Source organism: Clytia hemisphaerica, unplaced genomic scaffold, assembly GCF_902728285.1.
Source record: "Clytia hemisphaerica strain Z4C2 unplaced genomic scaffold, Clytia hemisphaerica genome assembly, whole genome shotgun sequence".
Lineage (NCBI taxonomy): Eukaryota > Metazoa > Cnidaria > Hydrozoa > Leptothecata > Clytiidae > Clytia > Clytia hemisphaerica.
In genome coordinates, this window is record NW_027103850.1 from 544648 (window position 1) to 567601 (window position 22954).

General features: G+C 35.2%; 3 protein-coding genes across 3 annotated transcripts in view; all 3 read right to left on the reverse strand.

The window, feature by feature from the left end:
* Window positions 1-211: 211 nt before the first annotated feature.
* On the reverse strand, window positions 212-9910 carry LOC136807594 (4-hydroxyphenylpyruvate dioxygenase-like). The gene is made up of 12 exons (XM_067064184.1): window positions 9736-9910; window positions 9223-9249; window positions 8709-8771; window positions 8020-8124; window positions 7396-7447; window positions 7040-7122; window positions 5898-5987; window positions 5211-5314; window positions 2757-2997; window positions 2201-2272; window positions 1207-1446; window positions 212-562 (listed from the first exon to the last, which is right to left on the reverse strand). Exons 1-12 carry the CDS (start codon window positions 9736-9738, stop codon window positions 488-490), a joined length of 1155 nt encoding a protein of 384 aa, XP_066920285.1. The 5' UTR covers window positions 9739-9910; the 3' UTR covers window positions 212-487.
* A 3469-nt stretch (window positions 9911-13379) lies between these two features.
* LOC136807596 (sn-1-specific diacylglycerol lipase ABHD11-like) lies at window positions 13380-16819 on the reverse strand. Its single transcript, XM_067064187.1, has 3 exons — window positions 16618-16819; window positions 14402-14589; window positions 13380-13818 (listed from the first exon to the last, which is right to left on the reverse strand). Exons 1-3 carry the CDS (start codon window positions 16813-16815, stop codon window positions 13638-13640), a joined length of 567 nt encoding a protein of 188 aa, XP_066920288.1. The 5' UTR covers window positions 16816-16819; the 3' UTR covers window positions 13380-13637.
* A 185-nt stretch (window positions 16820-17004) lies between these two features.
* LOC136807633 (sn-1-specific diacylglycerol lipase ABHD11-like) overlaps window positions 17005-22954 on the reverse strand; it is a 31039-nt gene continuing 25089 nt past the window's right edge. Inside the window, exons 2-4 of the mRNA XM_067064226.1 lie at window positions 19443-19587; window positions 17576-17702; window positions 17005-17015 (exon numbers count right to left, since the gene is read on the reverse strand). Coding sequence (XP_066920327.1) covers window positions 17005-17015; window positions 17576-17702; window positions 19443-19587 — 283 coding nt within the window. The remainder of the gene's footprint in view (window positions 17016-17575; window positions 17703-19442; window positions 19588-22954) is intronic.

Sequence of the window (22954 nt, forward strand, 5' to 3'; positions counted from 1 at the left end):
TCGACACTCACAAACAAACGAGTGATATATTAAGATATTCAATGGAAAACCGAAATAATTGCGCGTTTTAGTGAAGGTTTACTTGCAATGTATGGTTAGAAAATGTCCAGGAATGACCCTATAAACAGGGGTTTTTAAAGCACTTCTCTATTCTGAAAAATGAAAAATTATTACCGATTTCATTTTCATAAGTATTCTTATTTATTATAATGATTCTTATTTAGTCTTCCTATTTCGCTACAAGTATTGTAATAAAAAGTTAAAAAAAAAAAAAAATCTAGGCTTTACAAAACACTTTGGGAAAATTCCAAAAATGTTGAATATTCCGTTAAGTGTAATCTAGCCTTTAAATAGAAAATAAGAAATATAAATAAAAAGGTACTTGGTAGAGTTCTTCTTTCCTTTCATTTTTGAGAATTTGACTTGCTTAGTCCAATTTCTAAAAAATTGCCTTGATCACTTTCGTCTTCATTAGTCAAACTCTTTATTAGAGATTACCTCGGTCACTTTGGTCGGCTTCAATAGATTCGAATAGAGCCTTGAAATTGCCGGCACCGAATCCCTAAGGTGTAAACGGAAACAGTAAATTGGTTAAATGAACCAGATACCTCTTCAGATAGGGAAAGTAGCGATATACCTCGGATCATTAAATTATCCCAAACTATCGAGCACAGCCATTTTGACTTCAGGTCAATTAGTTGTACACGGATTTTAATGGATCATTAATATAACATAACACCCCCGTGTCACAGACACGGTGAGACCCTCGTCCCATTGGAAAATTTGGCCAAAATTTCATCCCCGGTAGGAAAAATACCCTACCTACAAGTTAAGCAACACTGGGAAATTGACTTTGATTTTATTCCCGTTTGAAAGGCAAGTGAAAAAATAACACTCCAAAACCATCTCCACAGGATTGTTTGAGCTTGGAATAATACAATTTCTTTCACCATTGGGTTTTCAATAGAAATTTCTATCTCCACTGTGGGAAAAAAGTTTAAAAGGGGTTGTGAGATGGGGTGCAAGGAAGTTTATAATCTGTTATCAATCCGTGACAGTAAACAAGCACCTTTACCGTCCTTCGATTTGGCGGGTCAAAACTGTGGGTTATCCCAAATTGCTTCAGTCACCCCCGTCCTCAAAAGTGCCAATATGAAAGCTCGCTTTTGATAAGAAATCTCATTGATAAGAAAAGTGATATCTTACAGAATGATTATGGCGTTGAATAGTTTCTAAAAACAAGGTTGGGCGGTCTTGACACGGCTTGGAGAAGATCTGCAACAGGTAACCATTTTCATCATAATCGATAAGGATTTTCAACTTCTGTAGAACGTCTAATGGTTCAGTGACTTTGACTTTGGAGTGTTTGAGGCGTTCACGGAGTGCTTCGTAGTAAGTGTCTGGAATGTTGAGGAATTCCATACCTCGTTCTTTCATGTTTGTGATCTGTGGAGGGGTGAGGGGGAAAAGAATGTTTTTGAAACAGAAAAAGGGGTGAAGTTGTAAAATTAAAATTCCATACCAAACGTCTTTCAAAGTTGTTAGAAAGATGTAAAGTACGGAAGCCCTGAGCGGCCACAACGACAAAGTGTACGACTAATGTGTAGTAACTTAAGGCCCTGTCCTCACGGAACATTTTTCATCATTAACAAGACGTGAACAACAATGGGGGAATGTGTTGTGAGAATATTGATATTGTTGTGAGATTTGATATTATTGTCGATAGTTTGAAATATTGTTGTGTAAAATTGTTGTCGTTGTGGCCGCTCAGGACTTCCGTAGTAAAGAAACTCTGACACTGATAAATGTGAGTCATTCTTTCCTGATAAAAAATTTGTAATTTCAAGAAATATTCATATGGTTTGAGATCTTTCGCATGTAGATTCCTGAGCAATATCTCCAGATCTTCTATTTTTGCAATATCGAAAAATGGCGATTTGTAATTTCTAAAAATGGGTTCTTAACGATTCTTATATTAGAATTCTATTGTTTTCGTGCTAAAAGTCAAAAACATTGAAATTGAATATCTTCACTTTGCAAAATTGAGTTAAGTAAAAAAGATTTGGAAGTTTCGCTCATGACCATGGAAAGAATTTACAAGCAAAAGAACTCTAACCATCTGATTACCTCTTTAAGTAATTCCTATAGGGGAATGATTAGTGAGAGTTTCTCCTGACATAATAACATCTTTTGAACTTACGGCAGAGATGATATCATTAGTGTTGAGTGCGATATGTTGAACACCAGCACCTCCGTAATAATCGACATATTCCTATGAACAAAAAAATCAAGGTAACGATATATAATAATACACGTTTTCTATAAGAACAAACTATATTGGAACATAAGGTATTCGATGACCTAAATATTAAGAACAAGTTAAGAACATTTTAGACTTCACGCTCACATCTTTTCAGAACATTATCGTTAGGTAAAGAGGACGGAACATCGAGTTTAAACAAGCTACAAAAGCTATGCTAGAGAAGTTTCCTTGATGGAAAGTGAAGTCACCCATTTCCCATCAAGAACGCGCGACCTGTGTAGTTTCAGAAAAACGCCGTATTGAAAGTAAAGATTTCGAGCAATATGCCACACGAGACAAAAAGCGCTAAATTCAATCCGTTGTCCCAAGTGCGGCGCAAATCTTAATAAGATCACTTTATTGATACGTCAAAGTCTCCGCTAATTCTGAAAATTAATCCTCTTCCACCCGGTTGAGTCATTCTGACACAGACATTCTATGATTTTCAACTGACCTGGATTTGTGATTTCTTTTTACCAGGAGCTGGTTCATTGATGGGCATTTTAATGGTCTCCTCATAATTTGTCACAACAATCGACCTCAATGCGCTGTATTCAGTATGAATTTGTGAGTCATCCACGCTCCAAAAGCGATGAAACATCAAGTTCTTCTCGTATGATTCGGCCACGGGTGTCATCTCGAGATCTGGTTGGTTACCTACCACGTGGTCCACAAATTGTAAACCAATGGTAGGCCTGGAAAGAAAAATAAACTTGTAAACCCAGGGTTGACTGTAGAAAGGAAAGACATGTGAGCCCATAGTAGGGGTTTGTACTTTTACGGTGTGACGGGATTGGCCCTTTTTTAGTACGGTATTACGGGATTTGACGAAAAGAAAGACGGGAAAACGGTATTTTAAAATCAGACGGTGACGGTATTTGGCGTTATTTTTTGTCATTTTGCCGGTATTTGAACCTGTACAAACCGGTGTGACGGTGTTATTATTTTTTTCAATTTTCGGGATTCCAGGAATCAGGAAAAATTTTGACGGGAAAACGGTATTTCGAACCCCTACAAACCCCCCCCCCCATAGTAGGATCCCCCCCCATAGTAGGATTTGAGTGAGAAAGTGAGAATAAGAAGCTAAGAGACTTTTTTTTTAATCTAAAATTTATGAATCTGCCCTAAACAGTTATCGAGCTCTCTCTTAAATGATGTTCAACTACAATATACGACAGTAAGGAGCTACATATTCTCAAAATACGCTTTAAAAAATCTTGTGAAATTCTGAAATCAGGTGAACAAATTACTTGTCTAAGCTGGACAATCCTTTAGGGACCGTGTACAAATATTGTTTCACTTTTCAACGAATTTACACGATTTCTTTCGTTTCCCAAATGATTTTAATCGTTTAAGAATCGTACCAATTTAAAACGATGTCAGGCTGAAACGTTATGAAACGATTTTAAACGTTTTTCTTTGAACAAAAAGTGGTAAAACGATTTGAAAACAAAGTCTTCAAGTTCAAACGATTTCCTAATCAATTAAACGAATTTGAAACTATCAAAACGAATTTGCAACTATCAAAACGAATTTCTTACCTCTAAAACGAATTTCTAAACTAGTAAACGAATATCTAACCTGTTAAACGAATATCTGAAATATTAAACGAATATCTAAACTATTAAACGATTATGTCTGGTACACGAACTGATTTTTGATGAATTTTAATCGAGCAAAAACGATTTCATTTTATTGAAACGTTTTGCCTTTGGATGGAACGTTTTTCTATTTAAAAGAACGATCTATATAAACCTAAAACGATTTGGAGAACACCAAAACGATTTGGAGAACACCAAAACGAAATCTGGATATTTAAGACGGTTGTAAACGATTTTCAAAATTTAAAACGAATGAAAACGAATTCCTTTTCATAGTTTGTCAGTCATCGTTTAGAAAACGATTTTTCTTCAAATTTTTGGCTACTAAATCGTTTCATACCTTTTCACTATACGATTTTTTCTCAAACGATTAAAACAATATTTGTACACGGTCCCTTAAAATGTAGACTAAAGTCTATTCACGATAAGTGTGCACTCTTTTTTCATTTACCTATAACTTTTGAAGGAATTCTTCAATCTTTATAAATTTGGTATCATTGAAAAGATATTAGTGAGTGGAACAATTTGAAATAAAAAAATCTTTAAAATAATTCTAAAAATGAAGATGAAAATGAAGAAGAAAAAATGAAGATCTTGTAGAAAAGCGCTTTATTACTATCATTTTCACTGAAGTGAAACCTTGATTATCGAACGTTATCACTGTGAAAAAATTTCTCAAAAATATTCATTCAGTCAAAAGATATCAAACAAAGTTATAAGCTAATTGACGTCTAAAAACGCTGTTTTCTGCTGTTTTCTGCTGTTTTTTGGGGTCAATCACTTATCAACTTTGTATCATAACTTTGTATTGAATAAATATTTTAGTGAAATTTCTTCACAGTGATGACCTCCAAAGATCAAAGAATCTCTACAGTGAAAATAAAAGTTATAGCACTTTTCTACAAGATCTTCATTTTTTTCTTCTTCATTTTCATCTTCATTTTTAGAATTCTTTTGAAGATTTTTTTATTTCAAATTGTTCCACTCACAAATATCTCTCCAACGATACCAAATTTATAAAGATTGAAGAATTCCTTCAAAAGTTATAGGTAAATGAAAAAAGAGTGCACACTTATCGTGAATAGACTTTAGTAATCACGTCTTTATATTTCGCTGTAGTTTACGCTCAGAGGAAAGGCAGACGTTTTCTAGTCTATTAAGAATGCGACATTTAAAAAAGGCTGCTGCACGGTTACAACGGTTGATGCTCTCTAATTCGATTTTCAAGGGAACTGGATTTTCATCGAATAAGGTCAACTGTAATATATCTACACGGAACTTAAAATTTGAATTAAGAAGCGACTTACAATTTTTCAAGTAGAGGGTCTTTCTTAGTGACGAGTTCGAATCCAGGGAGGAAGAGTCCTTTGTAGTCTTTACGTTCGACAAACGTGTGGATGGTGTCACCGTACTAAAATGAAAGAAAGGGATAGGGATATAGTATCTGAAAGAACGATCCCAAAGTACTTTTCATACTGATCAGGAGACCCTTCACAATCAAATAAATTACTGGATCAACAAAGATGTAACCTGAGATCAGACCTTCATTGTTCTCTGCACACCACGCTGACACTCTAAAGGGATGTGTGTAAACAGATGATCTGATGAAATTGCAAGGACCGCGTATCGTTACAAAGTTCGAGCAATGATAACAAAGTTGCGTGGCTGTGTTTAAAAATAGGGCGCTGTATCAGAAAAGGTTCTTTTTCAGTTTTTCCATCGCGGCACGCAAGATTTTTGTTGTAATTGTCTATTGTTCTCAGATGGTTATTTTCAAACGGCTTCCAAGGCTTTACCGTACACGTAAGAAGTTAATGGCCATCTATTATCAGGCTATTATGAGGCTACAAGACAAGACGAGGCTACAAGACAAGACTCTCCTATGTTTCAAGAATAGGAATGTGTCAGAATGAGACTTTTCTAATTTTCTTTAAATATAATATATTAACAGGAGGAAATTTCACAACAGTATTAAGAGAGGTTAAGAGACTTACAGTTTTGACCTGAGCGAAGATCACTGTTCCATTTTCATCTTTTTCTTCCCAGGGTTCACGGACGCTCGAACCTCCTCGTTCAATCGATTTCTGAGAAATGAAATAGGATGAGAAGTTTATAATATAGAAACGAAAGTATTACGCATCGTAATACTTTAAAGGGTAAAAACTTTCGCGATCAGAAAGTTTCGCGAAGTCAAAAAGTCGCGAAATTTAGCGAATTTAAGTTTCGCGAATTATGGTTTTAGCCGAAATTTCATAGATAGAACTTTCGCGAATTCATATAAAATTTACCTTTTTCGGTAACAAAAATTCATAAAACATGCAAAAATTTAGCAAACAGTGCAAAACTGAGTAGGAAGGTTTATTTTTCGCGAAAAAAAACTTTCGGGTTTTTCAGTTTTAATTTCTCACCTGGCAAAAACTTTTGCAAAAAAGAATCAAAATCGCGAAAAACGCGAAAAACGCGAAAGTTTCCGCCCTTAAAGTAGTAAAATGACTGGCATTCAGTCTTAGCTGATACTTATTTCTTACTGATCGGTGTACCAAGGATCCGATGAGTGACGCTAAAAGACAAATAACGAAAGACTAACGAAGGAATTCTTCAAAGTAGCTTTGTTAAGTTTAGCACAACTATATAAGTAAATCCAGAGAGAGTGCAACTGACCGTTACTGTATTAATAACACGCATGCGTAATTCATCTTTCTTTTAACCATAAGTCGTTAATCGTCGCAAAAAAACAAAGAGAAACTAGCCTTTTGTCCAATTTTAGAAAATGCAGGAATCGTAAGGAATAAGCCCTCGCAATACAATGATTGCGATACCATACAATAGTTAAACTTGTCATTGCCGGATAAACTTTCATATTGCTATTTTACAACGGAAGCAGGTTGAGACTCTAGGTAGGTGGAAAAGTAACTTTAATTTGTTAGGCGGTCAGTATTTAGGCCGTAAAGTATTGTCAGCGCAACCGTACGCGTCAGAAAGATTCATTTGCCGGTATGCCCGGAAAAGACAGTGAAAATATCCTGGAAATGCACCAGGAATGTTTCCTCGGGAATAGGAAAGTTTAGCCATCATACGGGATGTATGCAAGTCAGGTTCAGAGAAATAAGAAATAAAAAACAGAAATCATCCTTACGTGATATAATTTGACACAGTCTTCAACTTGGAAAGCAATATCTTTGACTCCATCTCCGTGTTTCATTTGGTGTTTGCCAAGTTCTGCAAAAATATAAATGAAAAAAAGCTATATATATGAGATATGAGCCCTCCGAATGCATTTGGGAAGGGTCCTACCCACAAAGGAGTAGGATTCACGGCACTGACAGATGCGAGCTGCCAAGCTGGAATTTTTGTGCAATTTCCTAATAAATGAGGTGTTTTAGAGCTTGCAAATCCTGAACGTGTTCTTTACTTTTTCCTAGTATTTTGTCCATCAAATTCTTACGTTCTTATAGTAGTTTGTTCTTATAAAAAACATGTAGAGGGACAAACCTTCTGTGACGGGTCCTTCAGGGTTGTAAGGTGATTCAAAAACAAAGATAATCTACAAAACAGAAATTGAAATATTGTGTTACAAGGGAGCATTTTACAGCAGTGAAAAAGGAGTTCTCAGAGAGAACCGGACTCTCAGGTACAATCTGTTTTGAAAACTTGTTGTCTAGTATGCTGGGTGACTTATTCAACCATAAAATACGTCGACTACTCTAGACGTACAAACTTTCGCGAGCAGAAACTTTGGCGATTTTCTCGAATTTTGGCCTTTTTCGCAAAAGTTAATGTCTTTGAAAATTCTCAGCAGGGAATTTCGCGAAAGTTTATATGCTCGCGAAAAACCTTTTTTCCTCGAATTCGCGAAAGTAAATGTTGTAAATTTCGAGATTTTTCGATCTCGCAGAAGTTTCTGCTCGCGAAAGTATGATGGAATGGGTTTATACAAACTAATACTATCCCGTAACAATTATCGTAATATCATAATAACACTAATATTGTTGTATTACACGAATCATTTATAACGACTTCAGTCCATTGGACTCGACTCGGAATCCAAACATTTTAATATAAATCAAGTCTCGTTTAATTTTGGATTTCATTTTGTCAGAAATAACGGACACTTACGTCGTTTTGCTTAATGACATGTGACGCAACATCTCTCGATCCAGTCTCCAAACCACGATAACAATATGGCTCGAACCCAAATCTCGTGCAATAGAAAGATGCAGCCTACAAAGAAAACATGGGTTTTGACAAGACAAGTCATAATGATATCAAAAATGTTGTGTTTATGTTTAGCGTTTTCTTAAAGTCTTTTCAAATTCTGAAAGAAGCTCTTGTTTTAAAATTCAAAATATGACTAGTTGGTATGGGTTAGCTAGTACCTTCCAACAAACCAAACTTTTTATTTGTTAAAACAGTTTTCGTCTAACAGGCTATGGGTAGGACATTGACTTTCAAGCCCGAAAGGCTAGACTCGAGACTCCTGGATGGGAAATGAAACCACTTATTTCCCATCTAGAACGCCCCCGCGTGGTTTTTACAGAACGCCGGATTAAAAGTACGATCTATCGCTAGATTTCAAAAAATGCAGTTCTCAGAAACAGAGGAGCCGCTAGATACAATCCGTTGTCATGATTGCGGCGCGTTCTAGACACGTTCTGGATGAAAAATAGGTAGCTTCACTTGTTCTTGTCTGCGAAAGGTTAGAGATTCTACTCCAGCCCTTCGGGCTTCAAACCCAATGGGGTAGAATCTCTAAAAAATAAAAAGTAAAATCAGGATTAAAAGGAAAATGAAGAATGTCGCTCTACCTGCTTTGCATTTCCAACATAAAATCGAATATGATCGAATGCAACGAATTTGCCAACTTCTGGCTGGAAAAGATGAAAGAAAGGTATATATTTAACCAGCCAAGCCAAAGTACATTTATATGTAGAAAAGGCTCCAACGCCATACTCGTGTATCCCAGGCTTAATTTACATTACTGATTGATGCCAGAGAATGCCCTGGTGTTGGCTGATATGAGATTCCCATCTCAGAGGACAGAGGGGCGGCTTCTCAAAACAATACGTCACAAAAAAAATTTGACATTGATGAGAATGAAATACAGTAAATACATTGTGATTCTCTTAGTAAAGACACATGGGTTTTTCTAGAATTCAGAATTGTTCATAGGAGAGAAAGATTGATTTCCATCGTCTATCGAGTAATCTTCACAGGATCAATGAAACAGGGGTGTATTGTAGAATCTTCAGATAAAACCATCAAAACAAGGACGATAGATTTTGAGGTGTATTCTCTGATCTATAGAAATGGTTACAGTACCTTTTCTCCTTTTTCTGTGTAACTGGTCTAAAAACAAAAAAAATAAAACAAAAATACATTTCATGTAAAAGACTTATTGTATTTAACGTATCTCCTATTATGCTGACACAGCACTTTTTAAACATAATAAGAAACGTCTTTCCCCCTTTTCGGTGCCGTGAAATCGCAAATTTTGAGAAATGCTTTTGTTTATTCTGCTTTGTCGGCATAAGAGACGCGCCTTCCTTCTATCACAGTAATATACGTTTTTTGTAAGAACAAACTATATAAGAACATAAGGCTTCTATGGCAATAATGTTAAGAACAAGTTAAGAACATTTTAAGGCTTTGCGGACTCGAAAACACCCGATTTCTTAGGAAAATGGGTAAAAATGGTCACAAAATGGTAAAAATAAGAACATGTTAATAACATTTTTAGGCTTAAAACTGAAAAAGTTAAGAACATCCGAAGGCTTAAAAATTTTGGATGTTCTTATAAAAAAAACGTGTAAAGGACATCTTTATGAGTCTTACCATTTTAGTGTCTTTGTTGATACAAGATATAAAAATTCGGTGTATGATAGTTGGTTGGTGGTTAATATAATTAATTTTTGGTAATTGAGTGTTCAGTGTATAAATTATTTTGATGTGTGTGATGAGCTTTTGACAGATTATTCGATACTTATTATTATTTAGTTGCACTAAAATAGAAAATTAATTGAGTAAAATTAGTTAAAAAATTATTCGTTTTTGTATTTTAATCCCTTGTGATGAATCGAGATATTTCAAGAATTTCATTCAAAGTACAATAAGTATGAAGTCCAAAATTCACGTCGAGAAATCTTTGAATTTCAAGCTGTAGTACAAAAGCTTCTTAAAGTTCGCTTTCAATGGGATATCCCGTTTCACAATCTCACGAAGACACGAGATGATGCAAAAACATGTAAAAACTATACAACTTGAAATCGAAAATGGTCAAGTTTGAGTTTAGTAAGCTTTTTTGTGATGTTCCTCCAAGCTTTGGTAAAAATGTTAATGATAACAATCCTAAATTTTGTGTTTGTTTAATGGATTAATAGTAAATCAAAACTTCCTCAAAGGATGAAAAAGAATGATGAAAAACAATCAATCCTGCACGAAAGTCGAACCATTACGTGCCTGAAAACAGGGAAAAGAAACAACAGATAATTTTGTTAGCAATGAAACTTGCTACTCATTCTCAGGCTTTACAGGAATTAGGACTTGTAAAAATATAACATGTTATTATTATAGACTGATGTATACAGGACGGGTATGAGCTGTGAAGCAGATTTCTGCCTCAAGAAATTTGCAGTTGGAAATTCGAACTTTAGCGCTGTCCTCACTTACTAAAATAAAAACAAAACTTCAGAAATTGCGTTTTCTCTAAGAAAGTGTGACCGGTGAAAGAAAAACAGAATTTATGATTGGCTGTTTTTTCAACCGTCATTAGGATCTGGGAAATTCAAACTCCCAACCCATACCATATTATATATTTCGCCATCAGTATATAAAATAAGAAATCATAGCATGGATCTCCAGGCTAGTTATTATAACGATCCTAACATGAAAATTAAACAGAATCATTAAAGAAATCAAAACAAAAATTTGAAACAACCTTCCTCCCACACTCCTCTCTCGTTTCACGTGTAACAACAATCTATCAACTACACCACAATATAATAAGAAAACTTCGTTCGAGTGATTTCGTAAAAAATGACTTAACAGAACTTAATGAGATAATGAGATTAATATCATCATTATAACAGACCGCTGATAATGTCCAAAACAGTTTTATAAATCGCAGTAACTAATTTAGAAATATCGTTTGTAAAGAAAGCTTGACCCGTTCAAATTTTTCAAAGGTTCGAAAAAGGGGCCTTTGGGTTACGTAGGACTGCGGTCGCAGACTTAGAGGGGGTCTATTTAACAAATCCTGCATTACTAAAAATAGACAAAAAGAACGACAAATTTCATATTTCACCATCCACAACCCCGATCGAAAGTGACTGTAACACCCCTACGGATTCATTCCTCTTTGTTTATCACGGAAATTAACTACATGTGGTTTAAAAGAACGACGATAAATTACGCATGTGTGTTATAATGCAGGAATTGCAAGACGAACCTATTCAAAGATTCGGTGGAGCTGGTCTGAGTGGCAAATAAGAGAAGTACACGTTTTTATAGGAACATAAGGCTTCAAAGGCAAAAAGATTAAGAACAATTTAAGAACAATTTAAGGCTTTGCGGACTCTAAAACACATGATTTCTTAGGAAAATGGACAAAAATATTCTCAAAATGGGGAAAGTAAAAACATGTTAAGAACATTTTCAAATTTAAATTTCAAAAAAGGCAGCAGCAGTTAACAGCTAAGGCTTCAAAAATGTTAAATGTTCTTAGAAAATGCGTGTATGTCCTCACTACTTCCACTTTATACCCAGTAGAATAATGAGAATCAAGATATTCTTGCCAAATTTTCCAGTGGGGTTGGGGTCCCAGTGGGTTTGTGACACAGGGGTGTTATGTCTGAACTTTTTTTTTGTATGAAGCCCCCAAATGTACCCCAATTTTGATTTTAAAAATAGTTTGCTTCAGCCAAAACAAGAAAAAACCATGAAATTTTTGAACATTCTACAGACATTCTTTCTAAGATGCCAACAAAATGTCTATCTTGTATTCCCAGCTAGCCCCAATTTTATTACATTTATTCGACTCACCACACAACTATGTACTGTCCTATGTACTTAAAAGTCATATCTTCGAAGAAAAGCAAAAATATTTATTAATATAATATATAGAACTATGTTCATAATATTCTAAAAAAAATCTAACACAAAGGGGTTAAAAGAAATATTTTTGGGATGAAAATCTACAATATAAATTAGGAACTTAATAATATATGAAACTCTTTTAGAGCTAAATCTAGCTAATAATATATAACTAAAACTATGAAAAAATAATAAATTCTGAAAAAGGCCCTTTCCTCACTATAAACAATTTTGATGTTGGAACCCGAAAACGGCTCTAAATTTTACAGTGAGAATGAGGCGTTATCTAAAGAAATACTGTATCAAAAAGCTCACAAGTTATGTACTAAAAAAGAAGTCTTTATGGATAAGGTGATAAAGAGAGATATTATTACTCGGCTAAAATTTCAAATATGAAGATGGTTCTCTGAAAAGATTCACGTGATGAAAGAATAAACTCAAATAAAAATCGCTCCTATCCTATTACCACCCATAATAAGTAGGTTTAGCCATACACACGCCCATTTGATTTTCCTTCAGAAACTTATTTTTGAACTGAAAAATTATTATGTTACTAAAAAACACTGTTAACCAACTTTAAAACACAATCAAACTTGTCTTCTGGAGACTTTGATGAAATTTTTCTGCATTAATCAAGTTACCATAACAACAAACCAACCAACCAATGTAAACAAACAAAATGCTTTTCAAGCTTCAGAATGAAAGATACCTTTTCGGCTCGTTGCATCCTACGACGGAACAAGGATCGGTTCCATGAAAAATCAACTTATAGTACCAATTATTTTTACATTTTCAAAACCATGAATTTATTTACATAAGGATCAATGGAGTTCCACCACAAAAACAAAAAACAAACGAAAAGAAAGCGAGATAACTAAATAGCTAAACTTAAAAACCAACCATCCATAGTAATTTTCGTTTTAGATTTAATAGATATTCCAGATATTGGTAGGCTGTATGCATCCCCAAATTAGTTTTGATATAGGGGATGCGAATCGGGCTCTGATATCGCTTCCGAGAAAATTACCGAATAGCTATGTATTTTGCAGAATTTTGGCGACTTGTATTTTTCAAAAAACTCGATATGTATTGTTTGAGTTAGTTTTTTGATGACGTAAATAGAAATCAAATAAAGCTTCAAATAAAAAGAACATATGGCTAGAAATCTCTCTTTCTCCTCTATTTCTTTTTGTTTATCGAAATTAATTGAATTAGCAAACAAAACTCTCAAGATAACAAAAGACGACAAACTGTCAATCAAAGTTCTCTATCATTCAACTCATTTTTTGGTTAGCAGATTTTTTGCTAAGTTCGGAACGGTTTTGTGAGCCTGATTCGCATCCCCTATATCAAAACTTATCAGAGGGGATGTGTGCAGCCTAAGATATTGGAGAAATTCAATCTTGCGTATGCGATATCTTTTACTACCCAGCCGGCACACAACGTCAAAACAACGTCCATGTGACATACATAACGTCCAAATAACGTTATTTGAACGTTAAAACAACGTTGCGTGCCAGCTGTGTAAACCCCACAATGACGGCTTTAGTTTGAAATACCACAAGAACAAAGAGTCTGAGTCTGATTAAAGGGTGTACCTATCATAAATAAATGGTCACGTGACAAAAAAAACAACCCATCACCAATCACCCAGAGATTGACATTGTTCGTTTTTCATTGCTCGTATCTTCTCTCTCCATGAAAAACTCACCGAAAATTTCCAGTAATTTGTCAGGACGTTCCAAATGTAACCAGCGATCAAGTTCTGGTAGGTATTGGATCTTTGCACTTGGGAATCGCTTGTATACCCATGGAAAATCCCCCAAACTAAAATTAAAAAGTAAGGAAATATGTGATTTATACCTATAACCATTCTGGAAATTTTTTTTGTGAAGTTTACGGTAATTTCATTTTACACTACTGTAAAAATATTTTTTTTCTTACAAGCATTGTCAGAAATTCTTTCAGCGTATGGAAGACTACGTCACTTAATTACTCAGCCATCCTATATGTTTTTTATCAGCATATTGCACTTAAAAGCATATACAGGCTTAGATATAGCAAAAATTAAGCATGTACTAAGCATTACCCTAAGCCTATGAAAAATGAATTTTCCTGATTTTGCCTGTTTTTGGCTGCAATTTTTCGGATTTTCCCTAAAGTTTTGCCTTGGATATAAACATCCTTTGGAAGCATTTGCCTTGACAAGCCCTGAACTAAGCATCTCCGAGCCTGTATGCTTAAAAAAACATGTATACATTTACATAAGATTTCTGCAAACTGGTGCTTAGCTCTTGAAATATCCTAGTGTGAATCACAGACCTATAGTGTAGGAGCACGAATCTATTAGTATGCCAGCAGCTCTTGAAACACCATGTCTAACTACCTATCTGTTCCTTAAAAAACTTACAACTTTTCAAGGGACTGGAAACCAGTTATGAAGAGTGATGGGCCGTTAAAAGTGACGTCTGGTTGGAAGGGCGGGAACGCCAACACATCTTGATAATTTTTGCGGACGTTGGCGAGGTTGACGGTTAAGTTCAATTTATCGTTACGTTGAATTATACTGAATAAGATGGAACGCATCAAACGCAAATCCTGAAGCGAAAGGAGAAAGAACAAGTGATACTTTTACGGACCTACCTGGTTATGCATTTAACACATTTATAATTGATATCTACGTGACGTGACCATTAAACAATCATTCAGAACACAAAAAGTAACGATCTATTTAAATTAGTCGTTTGTTTTTTTATAAAAAAAACTTTTAGAAACCAGATTTCATGCTCTTGAAATAATTCTTTCATATTCAAGACTTCGTGAGCAAAAAAACATCTATCTCATAAAAAATTGAGTAATTCGGCTACAAAATTGATGTATGCTTATTAATAGTGATTCTTATAGATAAAGATGCGTTTTTTGAGCCGAAAAATTCTTTTTTTACAAAAATCTGCTTGAGCCATCTTTTACCTACTTTCATGCAAAAAATCAGAAAAAAACAATGATCCATTATTTCACGAAGTCCAAAAACCCGTTTTTTAGCCGGTTTTTTGGCCCAAATTTGCCCAATAACATTTTTATTTGAAAATCAGACTCCGTCACATTCGAAGGTTTATGGTTATACATATTTGTGCAAAATATCATAAAGAATGAAAAAGCCAATCTCGAGAAAAGCTAATACCTAAGTAATTGATAATGTGCTTATAAAAAAATATCGAATTTGGCCAGTTTTTCTATGAGAACACGCCAAGCAACTAAAATTTCCTGTCTTAAACACACATATTCTTCAAAAGTAAGCCCTCATGAGCAAAAAAAACATCTATCTCATAAAAAAATTGAGTAATTTGACTAAGAACATTGATGTATGCTTATTAATAGTAATTCTTATAGATAAACATGCGTTTTTTGAGCCAACAAAAATTTTTTGCAAAATTCTGCTTGAGCCATCTTTTACCTATGATGGTACCCTACTTTCATGCAAAAAATCAAAAAAAATTAATGATCCATTTTTCCACAAAGTCCAAAAAACCTGTTTTTTAGCCGTTTTTTGGCCCAAATTTGCCCAAAAATTTTTTTTTCTCGAAAATCGGGCTCCGTCACATTTTGGCCACCACCATTTTCCACCTTTGTACCAAAAATCAAAAGATTCCTATGATTCAATCCTGAGAAAAGTTGGTAACAGACGAACGAACGGACGAACGAACAAACACAGGTTAATTTATAGGACCTCCACCGGGGTAGGTCCAAAAAGTTGTGCTAAGACTATGTTCAGATATTACGGTTCCGTATCGTTCCGTAACGAAACGGTCCCGTAAACAAGTGTGAAAGTCATAATTAAAAGCGTCAAAAAAGAAGACGTTAAAAAGGCAAAACCAATCGAAACGGTTTCGCTTCACTTTTTTTTCATCGGAATGGAACTGCTCCGTTTTCTTGCTCCGAAACATTCCAAAGTGAGTATGAACACTTCCTATCCGTAACACATACCAGAGCGATTGGAAACCGTAAATGCAGATGAACCGACAATCTACACAAATTTGGACAAAAATTAAGAGCGAAAACTCGAGCGGTTGGTTCCACTGCAGAGGCGTCTAAATGACTTAGTCCAGCCTAGAACAGGGATCTTGTACGTTTTAAGCACACGTGATTCTCTATGCATCATCCCCATGAACAAAAGAATCGAAATTTGAATACAACAGTGTAAAAAATTAAAGTAAACATAACCTTTTTTTGCTATTTTGGTAGTTAGCGTTCATTTATTTCCGTCAATTGGAGACAGAATTTAGTGCAACCTATTCCGAGGTTTAATAAGGAATGAACTTAAAATAAGGCTTAAACCTTCGAGCATCTTCTTATTTCTTTCCTATAGGAAACATCTTGGGAGGGCATTGGATAGATATTACCGAGTTTATGTATCTGTGTTTTTCTGTGACGGAGACGGTAAGGTTCTAATTGTCTACATCCTAACCGACTGAGAACGACGGTAAATCAGCAGTTTTACCGTCCTCGATTTTGCGGGTCAGAAGTGCAGGTTATTCCAAATTGTTTCAATCACTCTACCATCCTCAAAAGAGCAAATACATAAACTCGCTATTAACTAGATTTGGGTGTATACAAAGAAAGCCTTACAAGTTGTTGCTCTTTCAAATAAGCCTCCAAATCTTCTTTACATTGGAATTTGTACAACTGAAGGTTCGCCAGCTTCTCCAAATCCTTGGTTGTATTCTCAATCAGGATTTCAGCACTAGGCGCGATGTCGATAATGGCCACTTGTTCAAAACGTTCTGGTTGCGTCAAGGCTAGTGTCATTAAAGTTTTACCGCCCATACGATGGCCTACGAAGAATCAACAAGATAGGTGATATAGTTATAAGAACAATTTTATAAGAACAATGAGGCTCAAAATCACCAAAAAATAAGACCAATTTAAGAACAATGCTGAGTCTGAAATTACTCAATTTCAAGCAATTCAAGGGGTCAAAGTATTAAACAAATTGGGTATAATGCCTAAAATACCTTAGTTACTTCCTGTAAATAAGAACAGGATAAGAACAATTTGAGGCACAAAGTGACAAAACAGCGTTACCTGAACTCTCAGGAATACAAAAACCTAGAATTGTGTCAAAGCATATAACAAAAGAGGGGTTTTACAACAAAAGAGGGTTTCATCGGTCATTAGACTTTTAGTCAAGGATGTCTACAATTAGGATTGATTAGGACAAAACCTATTAGTAAAGGGGAAGGATTTGTCATGGACAAAAATCAAATTTCCATACAGGGGGTGGACGAACATTTTCAAGGCAAAAACAGATTCTTAGAAATGTGTGGATACCCCCTGGACGATGGCAAAATTTGCAAAAGAAGCCTTGCAAAAATTATTTTCATACCTTAAAAGTCAGGGTGGACGAATTAAAATGAGTCTTTTACCCCTGGAAATTTTAGATTAAACCTTTACCTAAAATACTCGTTTAGAACCCCCTGGAAAATTCTTCTCCGATTACCCTTTGGAAATGTGCGCCCACCCCCTCTATGGATACAAAATGGAATGGTCCAATCTTCCACAAAACACTACCAATACAACAACTTACCAATACAACTAACAGTTGGAAGGTTAAGTTTCTCCAACAAGATGACCAGATCTAGCGCCATGTCTTTATAAGCCATATCTTCATGACTACTGCTACAACCATGGTTCACAGCGTCGTAACATACCACCTGAGGGTGATGGTAAGAATTCGGAAAATTATCTCTTTTTCACATCTTGGGTAATACTAATGGAGTATACCCACTGACCTTTATATAACCCTGGACCAAGCAATATCTGCCATCTTTGATTGGAGTTTTTTTGGAATTGGTACCCGAGGAGAAGCCATTGCAATGTTAAAAATTAACGTCTAACGCCGCTACATCATCAAAAGAATTCGAGGAAAAGTAGACCTAGCGCTCTCGATGCATTTACACCGCTATCGAGTAGTACCGCCAGTAGGGTACCAATTTTCAAAAAACTCCGATCAAAGATTTTCCTTGGCTGGGATTGAGAAGCTTGGTCCAGGGTATATAAAAGTCAGTGAGTATACCACTAGATACAATCATGGTCGAAAGATATTGAGATTTTAGCGTATTTTAACATTTTTCAAATTTAAACTTCGGGCGAAAATTGCAATTTTAGCCCTTCCGCTTTCTATCATTGAATATTTCGATTTTGGAGGGGTCCAGTGGCTTCTAGGCTATATTCCAAACCTTATTGGAGCAAATTTGAGCTTTTAAATCTTAAGATCCTAAGGTCGTAAGTCTTAAGTCTCATGTTTAAACTCAGAGTTAAAACTCTACTTCCCAACTGAAGTTTAACGCGCTTAAAAATCATTTGTGATTTCACAGGGAAATCCCTTTGTCCATGGTTGTATACCTGGGGTATACCACTAGGTATAATGATGTATAGTCCAAGAATTGTCACTGCTTAAAAAGAATAATCTTAAAGAAGTGAGAAAATTCGTGAACGGGTTTTGCTTTCTAAAGGAATTAGAATTAGAGGTCTTCGAAACTCCGGCAGTAAACTCTGTGCATCGATATCTTCTCACGTTTACCTCCCTGTAACGGACGTTAACTTCGTCAAGATAAAAGCCTTGGAGGTAGTTCTTCGATTCTAGCCAACCAAAGTTCAGGGTCCAGAGTTCAAGTTTTTTTATAAAGGTCAGTGCTTTTAAAAAAAACATGCTTTTCTTTCCGGTAGCTCGAAACTAGTCACTCCCCAAACTCAAAACTGGCAACTCCCCAACCCGAAACCAGCAATTCCCCTACTAAAATTCCTACTTAGCCTCATTACAGTTTTTATTTTACAGTACTGTTTTAGGCCAGTCTTCATTTTCCAGGACGGTTACTTGAGATTTAAAAACTTTAAAGCAAAAATATTAAATATTAAAAAGTCTGTCACCCACCGTACAGTATATCTGAAATACACAAAATACTATTCATGATATGTATCATTGTGCAATGTCTTCCACGGAACCAACAACTGGTTGGTTGAAAATGACGTATTGACTGATTTTACGTCTCTTACAACCAATCATCTGTGATGTAATCGGATCCGTGATGTAATGTCAGAAGACATTGTAATTGTAATGACGCATACCGTGAATAGAAGCCCATTATTTCCAAGCCTATCCTTATCTCAACACGCGATTTTTTTATCACTCTATGACACGGTGTCGAGACTTTCGGGTACCTTAAGTGGATTAAATTTGGTTTGGATTAATTTTCGCGATTTTCGCGAATTTTGGTAATTTTTGCGAAACTTAGTCCTCGCGAAAATTTTAAAATCAGAATTTCGGCCAAAAACCTTAATAAAGTGAAACAATTAGATGAAAGAGAGCTTTAATCCACGCGAAACTTTTAGATTCTCGAAATTCCACGCGAAAATTAATCCTTAAGGTACACTCTTAGGGGACTGGAATTTACCTTTCTTTTAGTGATGTAGTTGAGTTCTTTACCAATAGAAGACCAATCACTTTTGCAGCCATACAATGCATGTGAAATGACGACCGGTGTTAGTTGAGTGTTGGTTTCTGGGTGACAATGCACTTCATAATCAAGGTCTATCTTCCTGCGGAACGAAAGAAGAAAACAATGTCAACCTTAGAGCTCTCAAAATAAGCGAGGAAATTCAAAACGGTGATGGATTGGTCATGATTAGAGAGGCAATAAAAACGAATTATGATGGTTGGAGTCTTTAGCTTGTTAAAAGTACACGCGGAAAACGAGTTAAAATCATTTGAGTTTAAAGCCCTGAAGAGGTTAATCTTCAATTTTTCTGAAGCAAGAAAAAGTGAAGCCTTAAGATTTTATCCACATTGAGAGTTGGTGTGAAAACCACACGGGTTACGTGTTTAGAATTCACTTCGCATCCAGGAGTTTCGGGGATTTGAAATCAATAGTTGTAATCGTCCAAAATATTGGTTATAGCTGAGAAATCGATGATCTGGGGAGCATTTTGCTTTCGGTTAAATCTGCCATTATCCGATCTGCTAATACAATCCCTGCACAGATTTTTGTAAAGGCCGAAGGGCTAGATGGCATGCTTTAAGCTCTTCCAAGCAAAAAAAAAGAATGATTATCGCTATGAATGTTGCTATTGTTTTCGAAAACCCGCGAAGCTTCTGGTTGCTCAAATGCTGCAATTCTATTTAATGTCACGCGACTTATGTAGGATTTTCTAGTGAACCACGCTACACTTTTAGCCAAAGCACGTCATCTAGCCCTTCGGGCTTTTAAAAATCTGTAGTTCCTTGTTTAAAATCGGCTTTTTGACGCTTACTCATAGCGTCATGTATTCCCAGGCGTCCAAAAGTAACGTAAATAAAGCCTCAGATACACGGGGACAAGGTTGTCATTATTTAAGATCTAAAAAAAGTAAAGAGGGAGAAGAGCATCAAGGCGCAAACATCATGTTACTCTTTATTTTGTTAAAAGAGTTTCACGACAAAGAGTATAAGAATATAAGAACATGTGGTTTTGAAATATTAAGAACAAGTTAAGAACATTTGAAGGCTTTGTGGACTCTGAAACATTCGAATATTTAGGAAAATGGGTAAATATGGTCACAAAATGGAGAAAATAAGAACATTTTAAGAACATTTTTAGGCTTTAAAACCCAAAAAACTAAGAACATCCGAAGGCTTCAAAAATTTTTGATGTGTTCTCTTAAAAAAAAGACATTAATGGCGGCTATATGACATAACAGAATTTTCTGGGAACTTCTTTGTTTTTAAAGTGGTATTGATTTGAAAGAGTATCGTGTGTACACAAACAAGAAAAAAAGCATCCAACAAAGTATATTATTCTTTTGCAAGACAGTACATGATTTGATTTTTTGTAAAAGTTTGTCTGTAATTTAGATTAAGAGAGAGTATAGATAAAACGCACAAACGAGATTGGAATACCTCAAGGATAAAAGTTCAATAGGTCACGGTTTCAGTTCTCAGAAAGCTTAAGAAATCTTTATTTTTTGTAATTTTGATCATCATGATCGCGTATAATGCATTTTTATTGTGAAAGGGGAACGCTGCATTTGCAAAAATACTTGAGTGTGTGATTTATTCGTGTGTTGTGTTTGTGTCTGAGAAAGATCTTTGCCGTTAAATTTCTTTCAAGTTTATGTATGTGTGTTTTTCTGCGGCTGAGATAAGTAAGCAACTAATTTTTCTGCATCCTGACTAACTGAGAACGAGGAACGCTATGGAATGTTTGTGAATGTTCAGTTTAGTTTGTTCTTATAAAAAAAACGTGTAGGCCTTCAGCCTCAAATACTTACAGAAAAGGAATGTCTTAATCAAAAATTCAATATTTCATTTAAATATACAGAAGGAGAAAGATATGACAGAAGCATCTGCAAAAAAAGGTGGACCATTTTCAAAAGCATGGCAAAATAGTGATGCCGTTTTGGTTGTCGAAGAAAAAGAGCTTCACGTTCATTCCATGATATTATCCTTGGCTTCACCTTACTTCGATAAGATGTTCAATGGAAGTTTCAAAGAATCGCAAACCAAACGAGTCACTTTGGAAGGAAAGTCCTTTGAGCTGATTGAGCAAATGTTGAAGATCATATATCCTAATTTTGGCTGTGAAATCGGTATGCGAAATCTTTTCTTGATTTTGATTTGATACTGATCATTTTTCTGGAAAATAATTACGTCTTGTCTTGGTGATTCAGAACACTTTCTCAAGTAACAAGTTGCAGTCTTAACATGTACTCTTAGGTGCCAAATAAACGGACCCCCCGCTTGTTAATTTTTCGATCTTTTTCCAACTCCCCCGGACCTTATTAGGACCCCCTCGTTTATTAATTTTTGAAAAAAAATCCCAGCTACCAAAAGGAAAGTTCCTTGTTTTACTCTAAGAAGCCTAAATTTAGTCTATTTTGACCCTTTTAAGGGTTTTTTAGGTTTTTTAAGGTCCATTTTCCAACCCCCTCGGTAATTAGGTCCCCCCGTTTATTTAAATTGAAAATTTTTTTCCAACCCCCCCCCCGGTCGAACCCCCCCCCCCCCCCGTTTATTTGGCACCTAAGAGTACTCTGTAGTTATAAGAGGATTTTAAATGAAGATAAAAAACTTTGCTTGTATTAAAAGTTCTGTAGACAACCTGGTTTATCACTACAACGTGTCCCAAAAAAAGCGGACAAATTTTATATAAAGTAAAAGCACAAAACTCATCATATTAACTGGACTTTGAAATAAGATCGAAATTCTCTGCTCAATTAATAGATATTAAGCATACAAGTCATAGAATTTTGCATAAATCATGAGCATTTTTACTTTACATAAAAATTTGTCATATTTTTTGGGACAAAATGTATGTCTTTCGCAATTCTATTTTAGGCGGTGAACTGGAAAATAAATTGCAAAATTTGAAAGAGCTTGCTCAACTCTCCGACGAATACAACGTATCAGCCATCACTCGAAAAATATTCCAAGAAGCATTAACAATGAGCAAATTATCCTTTGATGAATGGACATCTGAAAACGTCTGGCACTATTAGAAATTTCCGATTCTTTGGCTTGTAGTGAAGCTATTGAAGCATGTCTCAAGTATCTTGTTGAAAGGGGTTACCAAAATAATTTGAAAGATTTGCTTCATGGAGCAAAAATCAACATGAAATTGAAAAAAAAGATAATAGGGCTCAAAATGAACGAAATAATTAAAAAGTTAGAAGGGCAAGTCCGTTGGAACAGTATAATAGTGGTGGTACGTACAGTATTCTTGACTACAGTGCATATTGTTCAGAAATGAATGAGATGAAACAAATATCTACCGATTTAATTGCAGGATAGGACACACAATTGAATGCGTTCATTTACTGCTTTTTTTATTAATTATTAATAAAATTCTACGACTTCAGTGTAATTTTTGTCTAGTAGTATGTGCTATATCTATCTCTTTCACACGAGTGATTCTTTGATCCTAACAGATCA